Source organism: Dipteris shenzhenensis, chromosome 15 (assembly GCF_047967505.1).
Source record: "Dipteris shenzhenensis isolate YYH24624 ecotype China chromosome 15, Dip_SZ_1.0, whole genome shotgun sequence".
NCBI lineage: Eukaryota > Viridiplantae > Streptophyta > Polypodiopsida > Gleicheniales > Dipteridaceae > Dipteris > Dipteris shenzhenensis.
The window spans coordinates 17,960,573-17,978,969 of record NC_141610.1 but is presented as its reverse complement, the minus strand read 5'-3'; the positions used below and the strand labels follow the sequence as shown (position 1 = coordinate 17,978,969).

At 42.9% G+C, this 18,397-nt stretch overlaps 1 protein-coding gene across 3 annotated transcripts in view; it reads left to right on the top strand.

The window, feature by feature from the left end:
• LOC147893478 (uncharacterized) overlaps nucleotides 1-17,656 on the top strand; it is a 32,481-nt gene extending 14,825 nt beyond the window's left edge. Inside the window, exons 2-7 of one of the 3 annotated variants that reach the window (XR_015542249.1) lie at nucleotides 2,582-3,256; nucleotides 15,621-15,755; nucleotides 15,885-15,927; nucleotides 16,112-16,346; nucleotides 16,615-16,843; nucleotides 16,955-17,656. Coding sequence is in view for 1 of the 3 variants with exons in the window: in XM_087386270.1 (XP_087242396.1) it covers nucleotides 2,808-3,256; nucleotides 15,621-15,755; nucleotides 15,885-15,927; nucleotides 16,112-16,346; nucleotides 16,615-16,751 (999 nt within the window). In the remaining 2 variants the exon portion in view is untranslated. Of the gene's footprint in view, nucleotides 1-2,581; nucleotides 3,257-15,620; nucleotides 15,756-15,884; nucleotides 15,928-16,111; nucleotides 16,347-16,614 lie in introns of all 3 variants that reach the window. The other 2 variants (XR_015542250.1, XM_087386270.1) reach the window with 2 other exon arrangements.
• Nucleotides 17,657-18,397: the final 741 nt, after the last annotated feature.

Sequence of the window (18,397 nt, the reverse complement as noted above, 5' to 3'; positions counted from 1 at the left end):
ATAGAAGTCTCTATTTATCTTTTATGCATCTCTCTCTCTCTCTCTCTATATATATATATATATAGAGAGAGAGAGAGAGAGAGAGAGAGAGAGAGAGAGAGACAGAGAGATGCATAAAAGATAACACATCATAGACACTCATGTTTGTGCTGTCTATCTTTACTCTTGGGACTAGGCAATCACCCTTTGTATTCTGGTGATTGCCTGGTCCCAAGAGTAAAGATAGAAGTCAGCACAAACATGAGTGTCTATGATGTGTTATCTTTTATGCATCTCTCTCTCTCTCTCTATATATATATATATATATGTATATATATATATATATGGGAAGGTTGTTTGGGAGTGCAGGGTTCGGAGTCAGAGTTGCAGCACAGAGCAGCAAGCAAAACAACAATTTCAAGAGGGCAAGAACGACAATGCTTCTTTCTCTATCAAGATCTTGCTTGCCAAATGTTTTCAAGCTCAACCCCTCTATGCCTTAGTGTATGCCTCCTCCACCTTTATCTCTATGCGAACCTGATCCAGCATGCATCAAATTTTTGTTATCTCAAGAGAACGTTGCTACAATTTGGGCACTGGTAGAGTCTCAAAAGAGAATTTGTTTGAGTATGCTTCTGCTTCTAAGTTAGGAATGTAATTTTGCCTCTTTGTAGGAATCGATACATAAGTGTGAAGGGTCCATTTAGCTTTTTATGTTTTAAAAGAGAGAGAGAGAGAGATTTTATTCCTGTTTTTTGGAAGATTTTGTTTCTTGACTTGCTTGTTGCTTTGCTTGCTAAGTATGTCTTCCTTTTGTTTTTCATAAAAAAATTTGTTTACCTGTTTTTTCTTCTCTTTCATTTTCTCTTTTATTTTCAGTGTAGATTTTTGGTCTTTAGAACAACAAAAAATCTAGAATTGTATGATTGGACATATTCTAGTCTTACAAAGGTGTATATATATATATAGCATTCCACACTTCTGCACTCAGTAGTTAGGACGGGGACAGTTAATGAGAGATTATTCCACGCATCTTGCCCCAAGCTGCCTTGCAAGTGAGGTCATTCCACACTTCTGCACTCAGTAGTTAGGACGGGGACAGTTAATGAGAGATTATTCCACGCATCTTGCCCCAAGCTGCCTTGCAAGTGAGGTTAAACCCCATCCTGGTGAACAGGGTTTTGGCATCTGAAATGGGGATATCTCCTACTGCTAGGCCTCTGACCAAGACATTTAAGGATTCCGATTACATCAATTCTGTTGTTAGAAAAAATTGTATTGCCAAGCATCTGTTGTCGCCTTGCCCAGAATCTGTCCCATCTTTCTTAGCTTTCCTATTTCTGCGTATACAAAGCAAATTGATTTGAATTCTTACGTGCAAACTCCCATCCACGACTAGTGCTATATTTAACCTTTGTGGCTAGCTATCAGGGGTAGTATTGAAGAATGATCGAGTGTCTGTTGCAAATAGCATATCTTAGTTTATCTTAACACCATAAGGTCGTAAGGTCACCCCTCGTAGCAAGGTGAAAGTAGTGGAATCTCATTTTTCAATGATGATCTCATTCACCCTATACAAAGTCCCTTGCAGGAGATTTTGGATATGGCATGTCAAACAGGAACAAACCTTAATCTAACCAGGAACAACCTTATAACCATAATCACAACTCTATGAATAGGACACAAAGGGTGAGCATTTGTGAAAAAGGTTATTCCTATTTTTTTCCTGTTCCTTGAAGAAATGGTATCATGGTTACCCTCTGAGGATTAGGGCTCCAAACATTGTGAGATTCAATGTGGAAAATCAAACTTGTTGTGGAGATGGATCGTATTACTTGTTATTGAGTAGAACAGGGATGGTTTTAATTGCAGAGCTGCTGATTTTGAACATTGTGCTGCCTCAATTTGACTTGCTTGTGTATGGCAAGTTTAACAACGAACGTATTAGGCTTTTTGGTAAGAATAGTTGCAGTTATGGAGCAGCCAATACAGACAATCTGAATGAATACAGACAATCTGAATGATTGGAAAATGAGAGAAAGCCCAGGTTGCATCTGAACCCATTAACAGCTGGAGTACACAGGATCAAAATAGGAGTTTTTTTGGGAGAAAACGGATCAATATTTGAGCTTTACATGGCTTTTATATGATAAAGCTGACTCCTGAAATCTACTTGATGCTGACAAATGCATGGAGATGTATTTCGACCAAACTTGACCAAACTTTTACGAAATACACGATACTGTGCATTTTGTTTAGGTTTATAGTGGTAGGTTTGTTATGAGATCTGACCTTCCATGGACATACTTATTTTTGTCTCTCTCCTTGGGGGCTTCAGAACTTCTTTGGTACTTCCTCCCTTTTTTTCTTTCATTTTACTCAGAAGGTTTAACATCAATCGCTTCATATATGATTATCTACAAGCGTCATATAATGAATGTGTCTGTGTTCCAGGTTTATTTATGTGAAGAGTGAGTACGAAGTGGTTTAGGAGCTACTTGGGTACTTTCTGCCGACTTTGCATGGAAGGTTTATCCTCTTGTGTAAAGGATGGCCACTATCACTTCTTTTGTGTGCTGATTGGATGAGCTTTTTGTTTCAGCTGTTTGAATCAGGCGAAAGACATTGGTCTGAGTTTTTCTCAAAAGCAACAAGAATCAGCCACAGTATCACAGCATGTGTGGAAGCAGAAGGGAGTCAAAATTCTTCAGTGGTTCCAGCACAGAAGTCTGGTTTGCTTACTCTCATCTCGAATCAAAGTTGTCCATATTCTACAGGGAGAACCTATGCCAAACTAAGAAGGTGTGAGGAATATCAGGCAGGAAACAATGGATGATAAGTCTACCACATGTCAACAAGCTTCATGTGGAGAGGATGCTGATTTGTGTGTGAGGAGTACACAAAATTGTGAAGGGGAAGAATCAATGGTTTCAGCTCAAAATCAGAGGGAAAATGTTGGCTGTATTTCAGGAAGGGATATTGAGGATAAAGCATCCTGTTCACTTTCTCCTTCAGAGCATAACACTGATGGGAATGTTACACTTGACATTACTGCTCCTGCACTAGGTCAGGATCAAAGTGAAAACCTCACAAGCTTGCAATCTTCTGTGGACAAAACTGTTCTTCGGAGTGCACCAGAATCGGAACTTGTTTCAGGTATCACTCCTTTCCCATGCCTGCAGATAGCTGGGAAGTCCTTGGAAGCAAATCTGAACAATGGCGCCATCCAAAGAACTGTCAGTACCTTCAGTACTGATAGTGTTGCAGACTATTGTAGGTGCGTCTTGTATAGTTGCCTGCTTGTTGTAAGGTTTATTCTTGTGTATGGGAGTAAGAGTTATTTTCTGCGCTCATTATTGAGGGTGATAGCCGGGCTTGGGGCTTGTCCCATACAAGGAGAGAATTTTCAAAAATAGAAGGAAATGGGTCTGAGGTGACATTCATTCTTGTGTGCAATGTGTTTCTGTATTGGTAATTATCAGGAAATTGTAGGTATGTTCTGTCTAGTTGCCTGCTTGTCGTGAGAAATAACTTTAGGCTTTGGCATTCTGTGAATCAATACCTGCTTACATCTTGTACATCTTGGTAATAAATAAACCTCTAATACCCGCTTAAAGTCTAGCTATGACCAATCTCTACAAGAAATACGGAGATATTGGTTTGCGAAATTCCTATGCCCACATTTGTATATGTTGGTAATAGCTAAACCTCTAATACATCAGTGATGACACCCTATTTTTTGTGTGGATAAGCTAAATAAATGGTTTACAAGCAGACCTCAATCCTTTGAATGGAGCAAAACCTTTTGAAAAGAGAGATGATTAGAGACAATTCTGTTGGGCATTGGTTTTCATAGTCTTTATGACAAATGTGCAACTCCGTTCTTGGGAGAACCGATGTGGAAGCCCAGGTGTTTGCATGGCCATTTGGTGGCATGTGGTCCATGGCAAGGAATATTCTTGGTGTGCCCATTTTGGGCTTGCACCTGATGATAGGTCTGGGCCATGACAATGATGGACAACACTTTGTGTGCCAAGTGATTGGGCCATTCATGTGGCACTTTGCCTGGGCTTCATTGTGCTTTATATGCAACATCAAAGGATTGCAGAGTAATGTATGGGTTTTTCGGGCACTGTGCAAAGGATTGAGAGCTGTTTGATATTAGGTGTATCATGCCTGAATTTCAAAATGAAGAATTTCCTACCATATTCCCTTTGAAAGAAAGGAATTAAAGCTAGATCTACCCCATTTTCTTGTGACACTAGATCACTGCTACTGCTAATATCTTCAGATAGCAATTGGTTACATAAATAGTGTGTAGGACTACCCCTCAAAGAAGGGGTGAGGGGTTAGGAAGCAAAAAGCTTTCGGAGGCGGGGGCAAGATACGAGGCAGGGGAGTGGAGAAGAGGGGTGGGAGGGGGGGGGTCAGGAAACGGAGGGGATTTGAATGGAAAGCCCTGCATGGCCAGCTTGATCGCCCCTGACCCTGTGGGGTGGGGGGGCTTTAGGCTAGCTTGAGAGCCAATGAAAGGGAAACGGGTGGTGTTTGTTTTTTTTTTTGGGGGGGGGGGGGGGGGGGAGGCTTAGATGGGAGGGGTTGACATTGCAATGAAGGGGGGGAAAGGGACTAATGTAGGAGTACTCTAGGGAGGGGGCAAAACAGCTTGATATCTGTGCTAGTACTGGAGCAGTACTGACCAGATCTTTATGCATTATTATAGACTGGCATTTAGGAGCATTTGCAGCGTTTTTGGAGGCTTTTCCTTGACATACGTGAGAGGCGAAAGTTGCTGCGTTTGAATGGAAAGCCCTCCATGGCCATCTTGATCCCCCCTGACCCTGTGGGGTGGGGGGGCTTTAGGCTAGCTTGAGAGCCAATGAAAGGGAAACGGGTGGTGTTTTTAAAAAAAAAAAAGGGGGGGGGGGGCTTAGATGGGAGGGGTTGACATTGCAATGAAGGGGGGGAAAGGGACTAATGTAGGAGTACTCTAAAGAGGGGGCGAAACAGCTTGATATCCGCACTAGTACTGGAGCAGATCTTTATGCATTATTATACACTGGCATTTAGGAGCATTGCCGGCCTCTGATGTGAGGGCTCTTGAGCTCCAAACAATTGAGTGAGCTGCGAAGTTCCAAAGGTATGCAAGCCCAAGTAAGCTCACAAATACAAGCAGGCTACGGGCAGCACACATGGGACTGCATTGGAGGCTGAGAAAAAACCCAAGATGCTTTTGAGGTTTTCATCAACTCTATGCAAAAGCTAGCAACTTACTTTTATGGCAAAATAGGTTAAATACTTTGGGCACATTGTGAGCAGAGATAGGACTCGGGTGAACCCCGCCAAAGTGAAATGCGTGAGGGAATGACCACAGCCACTAAATCCACCCAGCTGAGAGGTTTTTTGGGTCTTGCCTCCTTCTATAGACGATTTATGCAGAAATTCGACACAAGGGGGAAGAAGGATGCCTTTTTTGTGGTCAACAGGAGCTCAGCTTCAGTTCTGAATTCGCATTACTCATGCCCCTATGTTGGTATGCCTTGATTTCTCACGGCCATTCAATGTGGAGGCAGATGCTAGCAGCAAAGTCTTGGGGACTGTTCTAAGGCAGGAGCATGTTGTAATAGCCTTTGAAAGAAGAAAATTTGATGTGAAAGAGCTCATTAATGATTAGGAAATGTTGGCCGTCCTACATGCCTTTAAAAAGTGGCATCACGTATGGGAGAAAAATTAAAGTTCAAACTGATCATAAAACATTTGATTTTTCCTTACGCATCCCAGCTTGTTAGCTAAGCAAAAGAGATGGTTGGCTTTAGTGCAGTCCTATGATTTTGACATTGAGTATAGAAAAGGGAAAGAAAATGTGATTGCAGATCTGTCACGATCTGTGACGTATTCTTTTCTCTTTCTAGACTTATGGATGGTTTAATGAATGGACACTTGTGGAAGGGTATGACCTTTCGACGGGACACTTGCCCTTTCGACGGGACACTTCCTTATGAGGCACAACCCTTCACAAGAGACATTCTAATGAAGAGACATTCCTATTGTAATGTACCCTCTCATCAAGGGTCACACCCTTCACAAGGGGTACACACCTCTTCATGCACATACCCTTTGGAGTACACACCTTTTCATGTGTGACTCTTCACTCTCTATATAAGAGAGGCCAAATTGTATGGATGAAAATCACATCCACCCTACAGACATTCAAGCAATATAATTATTCCTTGCTCTCTGCTATCTCAGTCTCTTTTCTGTTCCTTAGCACACTTCTAAATATAGTAAATCTAGGATTTCTTACAGTGGTATCAGAGCAAAATTCGCTCCTGCCTGTAGGAAATGCCCCCCACCTTCTAGCGCTGATCTGATACATTTTTGCCGCTAGAAGGACATCCGTGCACATTGTGCATGGAAGAGATGGAGAGGATGAGCGTAAAATTTTTTAACGCCTACCCGGCCTAAAGTCATCCTGGCCTCTCCATCTCCCTCACATCACAAGTTGATGTGAATGGACACGACCAAAATCGTGTCCTTTCAGGTACTTGGGCTGTCCCAAAACCAAGGGACGCACCTTTTCCACCATGGGACACACCTTTTGGTGACGAGTCTCAACTCCTCACTCATGGGACATACCCCATCGTGGGCAAATGGACATACCTATTCATGCAGGGTCACACCCTTTTTAACAATAGGGACACATCCCCTCATGAACAGGTGCACCTATTCCAAGGGTCACACCCCTTCGAATAGGCACACCTCCTAAGCCCAAGTACCTACAAAAGGGTACCTAGAGGGGTAAAAAGGGACAAAAATTAAACCCATCCCCTACCCCTAGGTTTACCCTAGCTACCTAGGGTTAGTTAAACCCCCCATTTGATTTTGGGGCAACTAACCCATTAGGCAGCCCTAGCGAAAAGTCGCAGCCTCTCCAACAAAAAAAAACTGTACGGACTTCCGTACCTTCTGCGCCAGCCGTACAACCTGCACAGCCAACCGTACAGCCCTGCGCCATCTTTTCGTACCTTTCCTGCGCAACCAGCCGTACAAGCCAACTGTACAACCAGCCGTACGGCCAGCCACCAGCCTGCGCCATTCCTCGCCGTACAGTCCGTATTGCGCCATTACTTGCCACCAGCCTGCGAAATTTCGACCGAACAGTCCGTGTTCAAATTGCACAGCCAGCCCATTTTGGAGCCTTTGCATCTTGGGTCTTCTGTGTCACGTGCCCTCCGAGTGACTTGGATCACATCCTCTACCTTCTGCGTGAGGCACCTCAGTTACATTATTTCCTCAGCACAGTACAGGTTGTGTTCCACGAGACACGAAGATATCCGGAACACGATATTCCTCAGGAGTTTGCTGTTCATTTTTGGAGAGAATTTTACCCTTCACCTTCGGCATCTCCAGGGTACTCTCCACCTCCTTCAGCTCCCAGATATCCTCCTCTACAGTATTTACATTCTGAAGGCACTCCCTCTCCTGGATATCCTCATCTTCCGACAGTAGCTCCTTACCCTTTTTCAGATCCGTGGACTCTGCTACCTACCCCTGTCTTATCACGAGCAGTAACACCTTTTTCAGAATCTCCAGTGTTACCTCCGACAGGACCTCCCTTACCAGATTTCCACGGGTGGTTCCATCCTGCCTCGCCTGCCCCCTCCAATATGAGCAATCTCAGGGAGCAGCCCGAATCCTCTTTCAGGGATGGTTCAAACTAGAGCGCAAGTTCGCGCCTCTCTCACAGGGATTTCCGACATGTCGCACCGCTCGCGTGAAGCCTCTCCCGAGATTAAAGAATCAAGTCCTAAAAAGACCCCTGAAGGCAACACCCAAAGTGAATCTCTATTGCAACTTCAAATATCTCAGCTTCAGGACAGCATCTCCGACCTGGTTCAAAAAGTTCAACAACTCCAAGATTCTCGAAGTCCAGCACATACAGAAGACGAGGTGACGCAACCCGACGACGATGCGGATTCTTTCCCCCCCGAGGTAGAAAATACTGAACTGCGTACTCTCTACCGATTACTTCAAGCTTCCAAAACAAAACGACTTGACGTCAAACTTCCGGAAGCCTACACTGGTCAACGTAATCGCCGAACTGTTGACCAATGGCTCGCTAAAATGCGCATGTATTTTGACACGGTTGACCTCACGGAAGGCAAAAAGATCGCCTTGGCAGCCTCCCTCCTGAAGGATACAGCATTTCTATGGTGGCAAAGACGCTTAAAGGACGGAAAAAGTGTGATAACTTGGGAACGTTTTGAACACGTGCTCCGTAAGCAGTTTGTACCTGCCAATGCGGACTTTCAAGCACGATCAAAACTTCGACAGTTGGAGCAAACGGGTTCCCTGTCTTCTTATATCTCTCAGTTCACCACATTGGTGCTAGAGATTGATGGTTTAACTGAGGATGATCGCCTTCATGCTTTCATCTCAGGCCTACAACCCTCGTTACGCATTGATGTTCTTAAAGCCAATATTACCACCACCGATGGCGCTATTGCTTATGCAGAGCGCATTACAGATTTCCTCAACACAGGGAAGCAGAGTGCTACTCGCACACAGAACTCTCCTACGGCCAAAGGTGCTCGCCCTCAAGATAATACCAGGTTTCGCAAAAACTTCGGTAATCAAGGTCAGCGACAGTCTCAAGATCCCCAGAAGCCTCAGAAATCATTTGCTGGATTCCAACAGAAGCACTTCCCCAAGGATCGTGTTTCTTCTTCTTCACAAAGTCATTACCGACATCCCCAACATAAAGGTGCGGCCACTGACAAGAAGAACAGCTCCAGCACAAAAGGACTTTGTACCATCTGTACAGGCGACCATAGATGGTTTGATTGTCCCAAGCGACCAAAGCAAAATTCTAATATGGAACCTAGCACTTCCCAAAAAGAAGATGCTACCTCAGCACAAGACAAGAAAGGCAAAGCTGTTCGAATGGCGAATACCATCCACCTGAGCCTTGCCAGCAACCCCGAACCTTCCCTGGCCACTCAAGTACTTTGTGTTCAAGGATCGATTCGTGGAACAACGGTCACCATCCTCATCGACAGTGGCTGTTCTCATAATTTCCTAGCCAGTTCTGTGGTCGATAAACTTCGGTTGACCACTAGTCCTAGTCTAATGGACTATCAGATTGAACTCGCAAATGGAACTACTTTCTTGTGCAACACCAGGATCAAAAACTTGTCTTTTCGCATCCAACATTATACGGACAAGTTGAACTTCGACATTATGCCTCTTTCTCGGTACGATGTCATACTCGGACAACAGTGGCTCTACGACTATGATCCATCAATCAGTTTTCGCAGCCATACTATCCAGTTTGTCCACCAGGGAAAACTTATTGAGCTAACTGGTTCTAGGGATTCTCCTTCAACCCCAGTTGCCTCTGCCCTACAAGTAAAGAAGTGGGTTCGTAAACGCCAAGCAAAGACTTCACTTCTGTTGGTTACGGCAGTAGAGGAGACACCAACAAAGGATCCTCCTGAATACCTCAACCAACCTTTTTTCCAGCCTTACCTGGATCTTTTTCCACAGGAATTGCCAAAGCAGTTACCACCTCGACGACCAGTGGACCACCCAATCGAGCTTATTCCCGGCAGTAATCCACCGTCGAAACCTCCTTATCGGGTTTCTCACACTCAAAATGGAAATCCAAAGACAGGTCACCGAGCTACTCGACAAAGGTCACATTCGGCCCAGTCGCAGCCCTTTCGGATCTCCTGTACTACTTGTGGAAAAAAAGAATAAGTCTATGCGTCTCTGCATCGACTACCGAGCCCTCAACAAGCTCACTATAAAAAACAAGTATCCATTGCCTCGCATTGATGACCTCTTCGATCAACTTCTACATGCAACACAATTCTCAAAGATTGATCTTCGTTCAGGTTATCATCAAATTCGTATACGAGAAGGCGATGAGTACAAGACAGCTTTTCGAACAAAGTATGGACACTATGAATGTTTGGTCATGCCTTTTGGGTTAAACAATGCCCCGGCCACATTCATGACATTAATGAACGACATCTTCAGGCCTTTCCTCGATAAGTTCGTCATCGTTTACCTCGATGACATCCTCGTTTTCAGCAGATCCCTACATGAGCACAAACAACATCTTCACCAAGTTTTTGAAGTTCTCCGCGCAAATTCTCTCTACATCAACATTGAGAAGAGTGAGTTCTTCAAGACCCAACTTGAATATTTGGGACATGTTATTTCAGCTCAAGGTATCTCTGTGGATCCCAAGAAGGTCGAGGTAATCCGAAACTGGCCTACTCCTAAGAATGTTCATGATGTCCGCTCTTTTCTCGGATTGGCAAACTTTTTCCATACAAAGGTCTATCAGTTTTCCGAAATCGCAGCTCCTATGTCCGAATTATTGAAAAGCACAGCAATTTTTCAATGGCTTCCCGAAACAAAGTATAGTTTCCAACAACTCAAGCAAGCACTCACTACCACACCAGTTATGGCTATCGCTGACCCCAACCTTCCATTTGAGGTCATGACCGACGCTTCCGACATCGCTACAGGAGCAGTCTTGATGCAAGAAGGCAGAGTTATTGCTTTTGACAGCCATAAACATTCTGATATCCAAACCCGATATCCGGTATATGATAAGGAGTTTCTTGCTGTTGTACATGCTTATGGCTCTTGGAAACATTATCTCATGGGTGCCGACTCTGTGGTCAAAACAGACCATCACTCTTTAAAGTACATCTTTACTCAGCCAGTCATGAACGCTCGATAAGCACGCTGGGTTGAGTTTTTGGCCAACTTTCACATGACCATTGAGTACATACCAGGACTACGCAATGTAGTTGCAGATGCTCTCAGTAGGTTACCTCTAGCATCAGCCATGGTAATCTCTACATTATCTGTGGATGTTCCGAATTCATTCAAAGGAAAGTATTTCAATGATAAAGACTTCGGCACCGCAGTACAGGTTCTTTCCAAAGATCAACCTTCGACTTCCGAACAGAAGATTTTCTCATCCTATTCTTATACGGACGACCTTTTGTATTATCAAGATCGCGTCTGTGTATCACATGACAAGGATGTTCGACGTCATGTAGTTCCTTATGCTGCCCATCTAGGCATCAATAAGACTTATCGGTTACTCAGTGCAACATACTACTGGCCTCAGATGAAAAGAGATGTCATCAACATGGTTACGTCTTGCTTATCATGTCAACAAATGAAAGCAAGTCGATGACTTCCAACAGGACTTCTTCAGCCTCTTCCAGTTCCAACTGAAAGGTGGGAAAGTATTTCCATGGATTTCATTACAACACTACCACGATCCTCCAGAGGTAACACTCAGATTATGGTAATTGTTGATCGCTTGTCCAAATTGGCACACTTTGTTGCTTGCAAAAGCAGTGCACAGGCCCCGGACATAGCCAAACTCTTTATACAACACATCTTCCGACACCATGGATTACCCAAGAATATCATATCCGACAGAGATCCTAAGTTTACCAGTCACTTCTAGATTTCACTGTTCGAATCTTTGGGTACAACTCTACTGTTCAGTTCAGCTTACCACCCAGAATCCGATGGACAGACTGAAAGAGTCAACCAAGTTCTGGAAGAAATGCTTCGACATTATGTTCAGTCACGCCTCGCAGCCTGGGAAGAGTATCTACCACTCCTCGAGTTTGCTTATAATAACTCTTTCCATAGTGCCATCAGCATGACTCCATTCCAAGCAGCTTATGGACACACTCCGATTGTACCAACAAATTTTGTACAGACATTCTACTGCAAGTCAGGGATCATATGCGAAAAGCGCAAGAGCGGTATCAACGGTCTGCCAACAAACATAGACGTCACCTGGAATTTAACACTGGTGACATGGTGCTATTATTTGTAGCTCCACATCGCTATAAGACGGTTAAGTCTGTGTTTCCTAAGTTGCGACCCAGATACTATGGACCTTTCCGGATCGTCAAGAAAAATTCACCTTTAAGTTATAAATTGGAATTACCACCATCATGGGGTAAAATCCATCCAACATTTCATATTTCTTGGCTAAAGACGTACATTCCAGGCGATGAAGCAATTCCTCCTGCAGGTGATTATGTCCCAGAAATCGAAGACGATTATGTTCTCCTTATTCCTGAGCGTATTCTGGACCATCGACAGCGAGAGACTCGACATCGACTTATCACGGAATTCCTTGTTCTTTGGCGAGATCTGGACGACTCCGACGCTACTTGGCAGTCTGATGAAGACTTACAGCAGTACCCTGATCTCTTACAGCAGTATTTTCAGCATCTACCATGATATTTTCTACATCAGTTCCTTATCTCCACCAGGGTCTTCTTTTGAGTGGGAGGGGATGTCACGATCTGTGACGTATTCTTTTCTCTTTCTAGACTTATGGATGGTTTAATGAATGGACACTTGTGGAAGGGTATGACCTTTCGACGGGACACTTGCCCTTTCGACGGGACACTTCCTTATGAGGCACAACCCTTCACAAGAGACATTCTAATGAAGAGACATTCCTATTGTAATGTACCCTCTCATCAAGGGTCACACCCTTCACAAGGGGTACACACCTCTTCATGCACATACCCTTTGGAGTACACACCTTTTCATGTGTGACTCTTCACTCTCTATATAAGAGAGGCCAAATTGTATGGATGAAAATCACATCCACCCTACAGACATTCAAGCAATATAATTATTCCTTGCTCTCTGCTATCTCAGTCTCTTTTCTGTTCCTTAGCACACTTCTAAATATAGTAAATCTAGGATTTCTTACAAGATCCCTTATCTAGGATGTGGGCTTGCACCTAGTTTGCAGTTTCTACAAATTTACCAAGATTGTATACAGGGCATTCAAGAAGAGCACATGCAGAATTCAAAAACAGCATCCATCTTTCCAGACTGCAGGAGCCCTCATGCCAAGATCATCCTGACTTTAAATTGCATAATGGGTTGTTACGGTTCTGGAACAAATTTTACTTGGTTCCAGACTATAGTATAGGCAGCTGCTGTTGAGGGAATTGCATTCCTCCCCTATGGCAGGACATATAGGTGTCACAAAGACGTATGAGAGGATAAGGCAATGTCTCTTCTGGGAAGGTCCTTGGAGAGATTAGTCAAATATGTTGCTGAGTGTTTGCCATGTCAGCAAAATAAAGTTGACAGCAAAGTACCAGCTGGTGTGTTGCAGCCATTACCATTCAAGAGGGCAAATGGTCACACATAGCGATGGATTTCATCACGGGATTTCCTTCTACAGATAGAGGATGGGACATCATCTATGTAATGGTGGATAGGCCTGACAAAACAAGCCTATTTCATACCCACCAAGACTGGGTATGCAGCATCACAGCTTGCTTGACAATTCATTGATCAGGTGTTTAACCATCATGGATTTCCTCAGGAAATTGTTACTGATAGAGAGATGCAAAATTTATGGGTCTTTCGGGCAGGAATCATTGACAGCAGCGGTACTTTACTCACCCTCACCCGTAGCACCACATACCATCTTGAAACTGATGGTCAGTGTGAAAGGGTGAAGAAATGGGTAGAGGAATACTTGAGGCGTTTTTGCCATGACACCCAGAGGCTGTGGGATAAGTGCCTTACACTTGCTGAATTTTTACACAACAGCACTAAGAATCTCTCTATTGGAATGGGCGCCATGTGGGAATCCCTTCTTTGATTGCAAGCATGGTGCTGAAAAATCAGCAAGCACGAGATGATTTGGAGAGAGTGGAGTCTCAGACTAACCATACTGAGACTGGTGGTTAGTCAGAAAGGGTGAACAAATGGTAGAGGAATATCTGAGGCATTCTTGCCATGACACCAAGAGGTCATGGATGAGTGGCTTGCACTTAATGAATTTTGCCACAACACCACTATTGGAATGAGTTTGTTTGAGGCAATGTATCGTTGCAAAGTGGGAATCCCTTCCTCAATTGCAAACTTGGTTGTGGAAAATCAGCAAGCACAAGATGATTGGAGGATGGAAGATCTTCTGCAATTGGCTAAAAGAATATGCAAGATGCCCAAGCCAAGCAGAAGAAATATGCGGATGAGCATAGGAGATACTTGGTTTTCAAGGAAGGGGATTATGTGCATTTACGTCTCTACAAAAATCGTTATGCTTCACTAAAGGGTAATGCCAACACAAAGATTGCTCATTGGTATTATGGCCCTTATAATCCGCAAGGTTGGGGAAGTAGTGTATGAATTGGAGCTAGTGCGCACCTCGAAGATCCACAATGTGTTTCATGTCTTTGCTGAAACCACATATGGGCCAGAATGTACACATTCTCCGTTAGCTGCCTCTTATGGATGATGAGGTCCTCGATGTACACCTCATTGCAATCTGAAATCACAATGCACTCAAAGATTGAACAATCATGGCAACTAGAGAGCATTGTCGAGGAGTACCCCTATCTTTTACCAGGCTGATCAGCATAACCTTGCTGTCTCAGACTCTCAGCACCCTTGTGTGACAGCTGAAACATGCGATTTTTAGGGCAAAATTCTATGGGAAGGGATGGGCTGTAATGAAGAGGGAAGAAGGGACTAATGTAGGAATACTCTAGTGAGAGGGAATTGTGGACTGGACTATGTAAATCCAAACCCATGACTCTTGTATCCACTTTTTGACTTTACCCCTAATCTTATCCCCTACTCTCCCCATCTCGCTCTCTTTCTCACACACACACACACACACACACACACACACACACACACCTCTTCTCTTTTTCCTACCGCATTCCTTCAGCTCCCGTTTCCTTTCCCCCTTCCTCTCTCTCCATTCTGCTATTTTTATCCCTTTGTCTAAACCTTTCCCATCCCCTTTTCTGTGCGAGAAAGACAGCCGACAGGCTGGGCTGCGAGCACCTCACCAGGGGGGAGGAACATGCTGAGCGAGGTTGCACAGGCAGGGGCAAGCAAGGGATGAGGCTAGTAGGAGCAGGTTAGCACGTTGAAGCAAGTGGCTTTTATGTCTTTGTAAATTGTTTCAACCACCCTAAAAACTGACATTGGCAATCTTTAAGTGAGGAAAGGACCTTTCTTAGGGAAGAGTGGTGGCCATGGGGTATTTGACACACCTGCTCTGCAGCAATTGTAGGCTGAGGAGGCAGAGGAGTGCTGAGTAAAACAACCAGGGCATCGACGAGCGCTTGTCAGCATTCTCAATCGCACACAGCTAGCAGCTGATGTCAAGTTGGATGGATATTATCCACGCTTATTATGATATAAGATTGAATGTTTTAATAACTCCTACCTTAAATCAAGGAGGAAAGGATCAAGAGCATCTCCCACTATTTTGATGTGGTTCTTTATGCATTCATGGAAAAGGTAAGAGTTTTTTAATTATGAACAATTTGGAACAGTAAAGGGAACTTCCCAGAGGAGGTGCCATCCTGCAAATACACTTCTCTAATATATAGAGTAGGCCGAACAATAACTTAGATTTAACCTACTATCTCAACCGAAACTCACTACAGAGAAGTTTATTTGCAGGATAGCACGATAAATATATCTTTGTATTGCTCTACCTTCTAAAAGATGTTTATAAGAAGTCAGTCTATGCAGGTTTTCTCACAATTACCAGTGGTCTAAGAGCCCTGTGTGATTCCTTTGTTTATGCTACACAGAGTATGCCAACATATGGGTGAGGAGCCTTTGATAGAGTTAGGGTGTCATTGTCGCGGAGAGCTCGCAAAAGCGCATCACTCTTGTATACAACAATGGTTCAATAACAAAGGGTCTAACAAGTGTGAAGTCTGCCAGTATGTGAAACTCAGTGACTTTCAGCTTTTTTGAAGTAAACTCATCACTTTTATTTGAAAGCATCACCAAATTGTAATCATGTTTCATCATATTGTTTTGTCAATCCATTCTTTTTTTAATTGTTCCAGGCATGTGGCAACGAATCTTCCCCCTCCAACCTCACAACCTAAGGCAAGTCAAAACTCTGGTCTGGTCTTCATTTTCCTGATTCTCTGTTCATTGCAAACATTGGCAAGTAACAATTTCTGTGTCTGCTGATCTCTATCAAGGCTGACCTATTCGAAGTGCGTGTCAGGATTTTGTATTTAAAGCCAATCCATTTGTCTTGATGCTGATAGCCTTTGTTTGTTTGCAGCAAAATTTTTGGGTGTGGAGACTGAATAGACCATATGGTGTTCAAAGAACCGATGATGGAGTGGGGCAAAGTTCAAACAGCTCAATACGACCTGTTCTTTTGTTGATTCTGAGGCGACATCCTTCAATCACACTGCTGTGGCTGTTCTTACTTATCTTTATGACGTATCTTTTTGTGGATGTGGTTGGATCCTCTTCTGTTGGCTATGCTGCAATGGCAATAGGCTTCCTTTTTGGTAAAAACCTACTGCTTTTTCACATTTATTGCCAATTCTCCATCTTCCTCCGGTCCCAAGGAGTGAAGTTTGCCAATGGGTTTTTTACATTCATCTAGCATCTTCATTTCTGAGAGGGGTATGGGTCAATTAGTAAATGTGCAACATGTAACAAATCATACAGGAAAATACTTTCTTGATAAAAATAAAAGGTACATACTTCATATAATTTCATTTGTGGCCTTGCTTGACATTGATGTCTGATAATAAGAATTTGTAACACTTGTAGGTGTCCTAGTTGTGCTTGGTTTGGGAACCGGTGCTCGCCTCATCGCTGAATGCTGGCATGAGCGAAATATGATGAGGAATATTCAAAGGATGGAGACTCCACAAAGTGCAGATCATATACAAGTGGGCATTGATTAAGGCTCATGGTGTGCTGCCAAATGGCATTATAATTTCTGTGGAATCTGGAGATTGCAGCTTGTCGTACAGTGAAAAGGCAATAAATCTCCCAGGTACCCCCAGTTTGTTTTTTACATTGGGCTTATTATTCTATGGAATACATGTGCAGGACTCCTGGTCACGTTTATCTTTCATATGTGGTTATGTTAGTATCTGAATGGCAGGAGCTAGATGGGGAAAGGAGAATTATGGCACGCCTCTACCCAAAAGCGGTTTTACATTTAATGGGAAATAGGTGAAGCTGTATATATTGCACATCCTTTTTCTGTGTTTTCTGTCCCTATCAATGCTCTGTTAAATAAATTGTGCAACGGAACAATCAGAAGAAATCTCTTTTCAAAGTGTATGATCGAACAAGATAAATTACAGAAGTGACCTTTTGATTTCATAAGGTATACAGATGAATCTTGCTATTCGAGGGAATTGTAGCAGTTGAATGATGAGATAGAAAGATGGAGTACAGATAATGTATATAAACAGTTGCAGTGAGATTGTAACCATGACTCTGATATAGCAGAAATCCCTACAGAAACATGTATCCATAAGACAGGGGCTGGCCTTTATTGATGAGAAAGACCATTCACAAGAAAAGATCTTTGAGATGCAAGGCATTCAACATGATGGGAGTTCATGCTTTCTCATGCATTACAGAAATTAGCTCCTAGTATTTTATTCCTTGTTTTCACTCTATGACCTTATTATGGGTGAATTTCCAAATTTATACTTCTCCATACACCCGATTCCTCCGAAGGTTGATAAGCCGTAATACCTAGCCTTTTTGCATTGCTATGCAAGGATATTTGTTAAGTCTTCCTTGTTTTCACGTCACATGCAAAATGGAATATGGCAATGTACTCATTGGTTGTAAAGTGCACATACAACAATTCGAATATCTTTCATGTGGAGTTGTTAATACTTGAATAGATAACTCAATCCTTGTGTACCTTTTTATTAAAGCATATAATGACTATCAATGCTATACATTTGAGCATACCCTTTTGTAACTAGCCTTTTGACCACCTTTTGGGTACCAACCTTTTGATTTAGCTCCATATAACATCCTCAAGTGACTCAATTGATTGTCAATTTTTTGTTTGGCTTTTCTCAATACATAGCATTCCTTCATTCTTTATGCTTGACTACATTTTATAATGAATGGCTCTTCTTTTTCTATGTAGAAGTTTTAAACATTGGCTTCAAGTATCTTTCATGTGGAGTTGTTTATACTTTTGAATAAATGACCGGATCTTTGTGTACACTTTTATTAAATTATCAATTCTATACATTTGAGCATACCCTTTTGTTGCTAATCTTTTGACCAAGCTTTTGATTTAGTTCCATATAACACCTCAAGTGACTCAATTGACTCTCAAATTGTCGTTTGGATTTTCTCAATCCATAGCATTCCTTCATTCTTTATGCTAATAATGAATGGGCTCTTCTTTATCTACATCGAAGTTTTAAACATTGCATTGCTACTGAAATTCCTTTTGCATTCTTCTTACTTTCGTAGATTTTAAATCTTCTCATATTGATGGCATTCCACAATATTCTTGCTTAGTGAACGGCTTCCTTGTGAGCAGCCTCGTTGATCTTTATTTGCGTGA